A 9,168-nucleotide genomic window follows, 5' to 3' on the forward strand; every position below is an offset into this window, starting at 1 on the left:
CCGAGGGGGAGGCGTTTGGCAGGACTTGCCAGCTGTGAGGATTCCCACATCTGGAACCAGCAAGCTCCTCAAAGACGTGAGGGTCCAGGAGGGACTCTCACAAACACTGGAGAGCCAGGAAATGCACAAGGGACTGGGTGGGTTAGGGAAGCTTAACCTCGCTGACTGGTTTCTGTATTTGAGGGAGAAGGAGAGAGGGTGTTGATAGAACATTATAAATCTTGAATTGAGGTCTCACTTTCCATTCTTACTTCAGAGTTGTATGACCTTAGAGAGGTCCCTCAGCGCTCTGAGCTCCGTCTCATCTGAGACTTCTGGGAGGTTCAGGGTATGGCAATTGCTTGGCTCAGGGCGGGCTCGCCGAGTGTCTGCTCCATGGTGGATTTAGCGTTCTCTGCAGGCCAAATCTTAAATGTCCGTTCATGTGGTCTCAGATCTCCAGGAAACACCATCAGAACTCCTACCAGCTTCCTCCGCACCACAGTCTCCCTGCCATCTCGTGCCTCTGCACTCCACCCCCCCATCTTCCAGTCCGATTCCCTGAGGTGAGGTAAGGAGAGACCCCATTCTGCTTGAGGCTAGATGAAAGAGGAAATTCCCAATGGGCAGGGCAGGAAAGGTGGGTGGGAGAGGAGCAGGGGGCACCTACATCAGGGGAAGAAAAAGAGAAGATGCCAGAACGTCAGCTGCCAGTTTGGAGACAGAGGGATGAGTGGGAAAACCTATTCACCAAGACTCAACGTAGGCATGGACCTGCCACTGCCCTGTCTACCTTAATTTCCAGAGGTGCTCTCCGCTCAGGCCAGACTGGGTACCCCAAGGAGCATCGACCCTGGCCAGGCTCTTTGTCAGTTGACCCCCCCTGGAGCTGAATGTTCCCTGGGAAAGGGAGAGCAAGAGACCCAGTGACCTCTTGGGGAGAGGACGGCAAGGGCAGGGAGGGTTAGCCCGGGAGGTGTGTAGCATTGACAGCCCGTTTTGCTGTGTCCCATGCGTTCTTGCGCTTGCAAGTACGGTCCATGGACCAGCAGCACTGATCACCTGGGAGCTTGTTAGAAATGCAGGATCTCAGGTTCCACCAAGTCCCACTCAATCAAAACCTGCATTTTAAAGAGATCCTCAGGCAATTGTTCTGCACGTTAGAGTTTAAGAAGTGCTGCTATCGATGATCTTTTTTTAAGTCATAAAGCAACACAGTGCATGAGAAGGGGCTTTGGACTAGAAGTCGGCGTCTGGCGGCCAGACACCATGTGTCAGGTCACTTTCCCTCTCTGAGCCTCTTCTGGAAAGTGGCGAGGCTCCTCCAGACAAACCCTCATATGCCCTCCAGACGAGGCTAGACGAAGGAGGAAATTCCCAATGGACAGGACAGGAAAGGTGGGTGGGAGAGGAGCAGGGGGCACAGTTCTGGTTGAGAATAGTGCTCACCTTCGCACCAGCTTTATCAGAGATGGAGCCCAGAGCCCGGGTCCTGTGAGCCAGTCCCTGTTTTCACGTAGTCCTAAACACGCAGGTAACTGCCCTGTGCGCCAGCCCACCTGGGAGCAGGCCGCACACCCCGCATCCCCACCCCTCCCCCGTCTCCTTGGCTCCTCTTGCCTGGCGTCCGGCTCCTCAGTGACAGTGGACGCAGCCTTTGCACCATCCTCAGTTCCATCCGGAAGGCTCTGGGGTCTCAGGCATTTTCTCTCCTCCCTTTACCTGCAGGCCAGATGACTTCCCTGGGGCCCATTCCCCAATCTTCTCCGCATCTCCACCCCCAGCACCCACACCAAATTGGGAATGGGCAAGATTCCATCTTCCTGGCCCCTGGTTCGTTAATTCCACAAGTATTTACAGAGCACCTGTGGGCACAAGGCTGTGCCAGGATGGCATCTGGGGGGCCAACAGTGCACAAGACAGCCGGGGCTCCTGACCTCATGCAGCTGCCACTCTGAGGGGAAAGACAGATATGAAACATTTACTGATGCCATTGATAAATCCACTACCACTCACTCAGTCTTTCAACGATCGTTTCTCAGACACCTACAACTCTGCTAGGCACTCAGGATGCATTAGTGAAAAAGCACACAAAACCCCTGCTCTTCTCAAACATAAAATTGCTCCAGCTCTATAAACGCCTGGTTTGTGTATCTGCCACCCCCTCCCACTCGAGGGTTAGAAAAAGCCAGCGATTAATTACATTTTCTCTTGTCTTCTCTTGGGAAAAACTCCAATCCTGTTAAGCCCTGAGAAATCTCTTTCTCGGTCTAAATCCCCCAGCTGGGCCAGAGCACAGGCCCCTGTGCCTTCCTCAGGAGAGGCTGGCCTGCCCTTAGTATGGGGGCGCTTCCTGCCTCGGACCCCACTCCCTGGCCTCAGTCTCCCTTTTCTCTCTTCTCCCTTCTCTCTCCCTCCTTCCCGCTTGGCCTCCCTCCTTGCTTCTTTCACCACCCTCCCTCTCCCCACACCCCACACCCCTGTCCACCGTCTTTCCCTCCTCAGTGGTGACCATTTCCCCCCAAGGTCCAGACGCAGCCCTTGCTCAGGGCGACTATGCACTGCAGCTGTCTGGCCAGCGGCGTCCCTGCCACCCCTGGCAACTCCTGGATCTCAGGTGAGCCCCTGCTGGCCTCCACCCAGCTCCAGAGGGGCGGCCTGGGGGTCTCCAGGGCAGCCAGGTGGCACTCACTCTCCCCTGCCCACCAGGCGTGGCCTTCCCCGACTGGGCCTACAAAGCCGAGTCGTCCCCCGGCTCCCGGCAGATCCAGCTGTGGCACTTCATCCTGGAGCTGCTGCAGAAGGAGGAGTTCCGCCATGTCATCGCCTGGCAGCAGGGAGAGTGCGGGGAATTTGTCATCAAGGACCCAGATGAGGTGGCCCGCCTCTGGGGCCGCAGGAAGTGCAAACCACAGATGAACTATGACAAGCTCAGCCGGGCCCTCAGGTGAGCAGAGGCCGCCAAGGTGGCCAGAGAGGGCAGAGTTTAAAGACAACGGCTCCGGTTTCTGGCTCCTCTGCCCCCCCAAAGCTGGGGAAATGCCCTTGAGCATGGCAGGGTGCCAAGTGGTTCTCCAGAAGGAGCTCCAGGTTAGCCTTGCTGGCGTGGGGAGGGGCTCATGGCTGGGTCTCTGCCTCCATTCCCGGCCCACTGGGCCAACTCTCTATTCTCAACCCTGGAATCTCCAGATATTACTACAATAAGAGGATCCTGCACAAGACCAAAGGCAAAAGATTCACTTACAAGTTCAACTTCAGCAAGCTCATCGTAGTCAACTACCCTCTGTGGGAGGTGCGGACACCGCCATCCCCCCACTTGCTGCTGGGCACCCCTGCCCTGTTTTGGCCAGCGCTGGTGCCCATGGGCATACGCAGTGAGGTAGGCCTGAAGGCAGCCCTACCAGCCTCTGCCCCTCGGCCCAGGGGGCCCCCACCCTCCTCTCTGCCTCGGGGGCCATCAGTCTGATGTTCTTCCCCCGTGGCATCCTGTCCCTGAGTGCCCCAGAGCCAGGGGCGACACTCCAAATCACCCCTGCAGATTTACCCATCTGTGTGATACAGCACCCCCAGAGGGAAGGGCGACTCCTTCAGCACCAGACATCACTCCTTCAGTGGGGGGGTCTTGGCAGGGGTGGGGGTCTCAGGGGAGAGCAGGGGCATTTAGCAACCATTATGGGAGGACCTCGTTGTTTTAACAACTGGTTGTTGAAACAGTGTGTACTGGGGAACGCATGCCAGGGAGAGCCCGTCCCACCCGCACGCTGCTTGTCCTCACTCCCCAGCTCCTGCACAGCATGGTGTTCACCCATCGGGCCGTAGCGGAGCAGCTGGCCGGGCAGCGGAGCCCCCGAGGGCACCCAGAGGTCTCTGGGGATAAGAAGGGGAGCAGCAGCAGGGTCCACCGTGAGTGCCTGGGACTGGGGAGGCCCCAGGGAACCTTAAGCAGAGGAGGAGAGGACCGTCCTCTCTGAGCACATGCGTGAGGAGGCATGAGACAAGGGATAATACAAGTCATTCATTCATTCATTCATTCAACAAACACTTATTGAGCACCAGCTATTTACTAGGCATGGAAGTTCAGAGATGAAAGTTGACCCCCAAGACACTTAGAAACTAGTGGGGAAGAGAAATGGAAGACAGTCCATGACCCATGCTGGGATTTGGGGGAGCACAAAGGAATGCAGAGAAAGAGCTGGGGCTTTGCAGACAAAACCACACCTGAGCAGGTAAAGCCGGTGGAGAACGGAGAAAAACCAAGCAAGTGTAGCATATCTGAAGAGCCGCTGGTAGCCTACCAAGGTCAGAGAGTACGTCAGGGGATGGGAGTGGAAACAGGAGGAAGGGTGGGAGGTGAGGTTGGCACAGCAGACAGGCGTCCAGTCACGGAAGGCCCCAGAAGCCAACGGAGGAGGATGGGTCTTTACCCCGGGGGCTGGAGGGACCCAGGAGGGAGACGCATGTTGAAATTTTCATTTTACAAAGATGACTGGAGTTATATGTAGAGTTTGGGTAGGGAGACGTACAAGTGGTGTTGGGAAGTTTGGGAGTTAGTTCAGGCAGGTGATGGGGACAGAGCTAAGGCGAGGGCTGTGGGTGGAGAAGGAGGTCCAGCTGCAGGGACAGCAGGAAGACGAAGTTCACGCATTCACACCCTGTTCCAGCAGGTGGTTGATAAGCTGCCATTTAATGTGCCAGCACTGTCTAAGGGGCAAGGCTGCCTTTATAGAGCTTGTAGACAAGAGGGGATTTGCAAACATGTCAGATAACCATCTGACAAGTAAACACATAATTGTAACTGTGGTAACTGCTACAAAGAAGTTCGGGGTGCAGAGAGCATCTAGGGAGACTTCCTTGACAAAGTGCCATTTGAGCCGAGACCCAGAATGTACATAGGCGTCAGTTTAGCTCCGAGGAAGGAAGGAGAGCGGACAGTGAGAACAGTGTGCTAAGGCCCCCGGGGGGACCTAGGAAAGGTCCACGTGGCAGCATATGGTCCCAGGGGGAAGAAGTGGAAATGCAGGCAGAGGCCAGCTCTTCCAGTGCTATAAGTGTCAAAATCAGATTTCCTGTGAAAAAAAGATTACAGAGGCACTAGAGCAATCCAAGCAAGGCTTTAAGCAGACGTCTAAGGCCTGGCCCTCCACTCCAGACAGTTTCTTGGAGTAAGGACCTTGACCTTAGCCCTCCCCCCATGCACTGGGGGCCCACAGGCCCCACCTCCCAGAGAATGCAGGGTGCCTGGCTCCACCAAGAGTGGAGCTGAGGCTGTGGGCGTGGGGCGGCATGGGTCCTGCTGGGACTCGCTTGGCCACAGTCTGGCCGCCTGGAGCTAAACAGCACCTGAACAGCCCTCCCTGTTCTTCCACCTCCACCTGCACCCTCCCAGCTCTGGGAATGCCGTAGGCACAGAGCTTCTCCCTTTGGGAAACTACAAGGAAACACAGTGTTCCCGGCCCGCTGTAGCTCAGAGAGAGCTCTTTTCACTTCCCTGGCCTCTGCGGTGTGCACACGAGCTCTGCCTGCGCATGGGCCCAGAGCACTTAGGTCACTGGAAGGCTGGTAGCAGCCCCAGGCTCCTTCTGGATTGGAATTCCAGAGACTGTGCAGACCCCTCACCTCCACTTCCACTGAGAGCATCTGGTGCCAAGAAAAGGAAGCTGCTTCTGGTCAGACAAGTGCCCGGGATTATTGAGCCAAAGGCAGGAGGCCGCAGGGCTGGTGCTGGGAAGGGTGAGAGAGAGGCAGGACTCTTGAAACTATCTCGTCCACATGCTACTCAGTCGGGTCTCCCAGGGGAGACACAGCCCTGACCTCAGAAGCTTCCTAGGACACAAACTTCTGGGGCACAGAAAGTCTCCACTTCATGTAAGGACCCGAGGGAAAGGCCAGTAACCAGAGAGGGCACCCCCTGGTAGGGGTCTCCATGCTTTTTCTGATGGAGGATTATTTTTACTCTTTTTCCCCTTTGTAGATCCAACATCAGAAATACTGTTCCTTCCAAATAAATCAGATGAATTAAGTAAGAACTAATCTGTTGTACCGGTTTTTATTAACTCCATCCCCACTGACGTGACCACATTGGGTTGGTACTTGCTCTCCAGCTAAATGATGGGGCCTTGCTAAGAAAAATGTGGAAATGGAATCAGGCTTTTTGAAATACAAGAAGTGGTGGGAAGTTCTATATAATCATCCCCAGAGACCCCAGGCTGGGGGCCCCTGCTCTAGGATCCTGGCAGGGTGGAAGCAGGAAAGAGGGCGGTTTGGAAGGAATGGAAGGACGGAAGGCTTCTTGGAGCAGGAGAGCTATGGGCCAGAGCGAGCTGGAGGAGGAAAGACTGGGGCTCATCCCATATGCACGGAGCCTCCCAGCCTCACAGGCCCCTTCGTACTGATGGCAGCACTTGATCTTAGCTAGGAGAGGGGATGTTATGGATGAAGAAACTGAGGCCTGCGAATTTAAGTGACAAGGCCAGGTCCACACAGCCAGTTCTCTGCCCAGCAAGAACCAGAGTCCTTTGCTGAGGGACAGAAGCAGTGGAGAATGGATTTGTTGAATGATGGCAAAAAAAATATCTTCATTTATTCATTCAACACATTTTTATTGAGCAATTAATATACACCAGGCTGGGTTGGATCCAGGGGAGAAAAAAACAGTTCCTGCCCCCGCGGAGCATTAAACAAATAATCATACAAATAACTACCTGATTCTTACCAAGCAACCCCGGAGGGAGGAATGGGATGTGATGAGGTGGTAGATAGCTCGGGCGTCTCACCCAGGCTGGGGGTCTCCAGAGGTTTCAGGAAATGACATTTATGATCAGAGCAGGGGAGAGAAAGTTTCGAGCAGGAGGAAAAAGAAATGAGAAATGGGAGGAGAAAGGGGACGTCTCCGAGTGGTGGGGCTCGCTCTTGACCCTCTTTCTCTCTCTCTTTTCCCTAGGACTTGGCTCTTTCCCAGCCCCATGCTGGTTTGGCCCTTGCTGCCATTTGGGGAACCTCCAAGATGAGACGCCCTGTTTTGCCCCCTTCATCCCCCCACTCCCACCACCTCACCCCTCTGACTGGACCCGCTTCTCAAGGCCCTTCCTGCCCTCTCTCCCCATAGAGCAGCAATTCCCAGGGTCCTCCAAGCCGGACACCCTATTGCCAGGGCCAGGATGCCCCCCCAGGAGCCCAGCATCTTCCGGGACTCCCCCTGATGGCTGGGCTGGGACGGGGGGCTGGTGAGAGGCTCGGGCTCTTGTCCCCTAGGCCGGAGGGGCTGGAGCTAAAGCCTGATCCCATGATGGGGGCAAACGGTCACCTGGTTCGCAGGGAGGGCTTCTCCTCAGAAACACATGCACCCAAAACTGGGGAGGAAAGTCCTGCGTCCCCCAGTCTGGAGAACTTCAAAGGAGTGTGGCCCTTGAACCCTCCCTAATGGAGAAGGAAGAGGTAAAGTGGGGGGGGGCTCCCCAAACTCCATCTCTCCTCTTGTCTATCTCCCTTCTGGCTTTGCACCTTCCCCTGGCTGGAAACAGATTTAAAATGCAGGAGGATTTGAAGGGATGGAGTTGAACCCAAGGAGGTGAGAAGGGGTGGTGGACCCCTCCCCTCCTGCCTAATTGCTAATCAGATTAAGAAGACATTCTTAACCTCACCTTTTTTTTGTGGAAGACAAGAAGAAGGTCTCCATCCTTTGAAGCAGTCCATCCCTGCCCTCATGAAGGGAAAATTAAGAGTCTGGGCTGGGGAGGGGTCAGGAGTTCATTTGTTCCCTGAGTGCCAGAGCAAGGGGCCCATGTCCCTCATCCCAGCGAAGGTCTCCGGTCTCTCTCCTGCCCCTCCAAGCGCTTCTCTCCCATCCCTCTGGTTTCTGTGACCCTGGGAGCGCCTGTCCCATGCACGCACTTCCTTCTATCTGCATTTCCCCAGGTCCAAGCAAATGGGGGGGAGGGACTGGCCCCCCAGCCACATAACACTCCACTGCCGTCCATGAATAAAATGCCCTTGGCAAAGTTCTCTCCTGGCTACGCATGGCCTGCGTGGTGTGCCTGCTGCCCTCTGATCTGCTGTGATGCTAACCACCACCGAGGCTTCACAGGGAAGGGGCGAGGGGCTTGGCTGGAGGGCCTGAGGCCTGGAGCAGAAGGGGGAATCGAGCCAGCCAGTGTCCTCCATCCCGCTGCCATCATCTCCCAGAGAGAAAGGCAGAAAAACACCGTGGTGGAGCTGCTGCCTGGGGCGTGAACAAAGAACTTAAGAGCAGAGCAGGGGTCTTTACAGAAGGGCACTCAGACCCCTGTGGGCCCCTGAGCAGATCTAAGGGGCAGGGGATGGAGGAGGGCCTTGGCAGGGGTCTCTCCTCCTCTTTCCCCAGGCCCTAAGAATGACAGGAGGCACCCATGGAGCATGTGGTGGCTGCGGGAGGGGTGACATGTGAGAGATGGGGTCTTTACTCAGCCAAGGAACTGCCAGCCAAGAGGCCAAGGTGACTGGACCATATCACTCTCCTATCTCTAGGCTAATTACAGGCTTAAGATTCGTCTCCACTCCCTTTCTGTGACGTGGAGTGGGGACGAAGGAGGCACAGAGGATCCTTTCACCCATCATTCACCCCTGTCCCTCATCCAAGAAATAGGTGTGCACCCCTCTCAGGGCTCCCCGTGCATTTGGCTTTCTGCCACCTCTCAGTCCTTCTTGTGGCAGCTGTGTCGTTGTCAAGAATGGGATGGAGGAGAAGAGACTCAGAGTGGGGCAGGGTTAGGCCCTCACGGCACAGAAAGGGTGAGATGAGCCAGGAACCCAGCCCTGGGGTCTCCAAGCTGCGTACCGGCCAGGAGAAAGGATCTCTGAGTGTTCCTTATCCCGATCTCCCTCCCTCACCCCAGATGCCCAAGAAATGGGGGCCTAGAGTCTCTCTCCCAGGAGATGCCAGGGGCTATAGTGAAAACTGCTTCTCTCTGCTTCCAAAACCACAGGCCCTTCCCCAGCCCTGCAGGAAGGACAGACCCCCCAGGCCGGGGCTTTCCCGCCACCGTGCCCAGTTTGGGAAGACAAAGGGCCAGTGTTGTCTGCTCTGGCACAAGGAATTGAATCGCACTGTCCTGGGGCCGGGACCTGTTCCGAGAGGCCAACCAGGGACAGAATCCCACAGTGGGGACCCCAGTGTGGCCTCCACCTGAGCCCTCCTCCTCTGCAGTGATTTGC

At 55.9% G+C, this 9,168-nt stretch overlaps 1 protein-coding gene across 1 annotated transcript; it reads left to right on the forward strand.

Moving 5' to 3' along the window:
* Window positions 1-2,523: 2,523 nt before the first annotated feature.
* ETV3L (ETS variant transcription factor 3 like) lies at window positions 2,524-7,966 on the forward strand. Its single transcript, XM_036922924.2, is given in 6 exon segments — window positions 2,524-2,596; window positions 2,689-2,926; window positions 3,169-3,358; window positions 3,762-3,882; window positions 6,920-7,134; window positions 7,136-7,966. Coding segments are annotated over 6 exon segments (1,089 nt in total). The 5' UTR covers window positions 2,524-2,535; the 3' UTR covers window positions 7,400-7,966.
* Window positions 7,967-9,168: the final 1,202 nt, after the last annotated feature.

Source organism: Manis pentadactyla, chromosome 19, assembly GCF_030020395.1.
Source record: "Manis pentadactyla isolate mManPen7 chromosome 19, mManPen7.hap1, whole genome shotgun sequence".
Lineage (NCBI taxonomy): Eukaryota > Metazoa > Chordata > Mammalia > Pholidota > Manidae > Manis > Manis pentadactyla.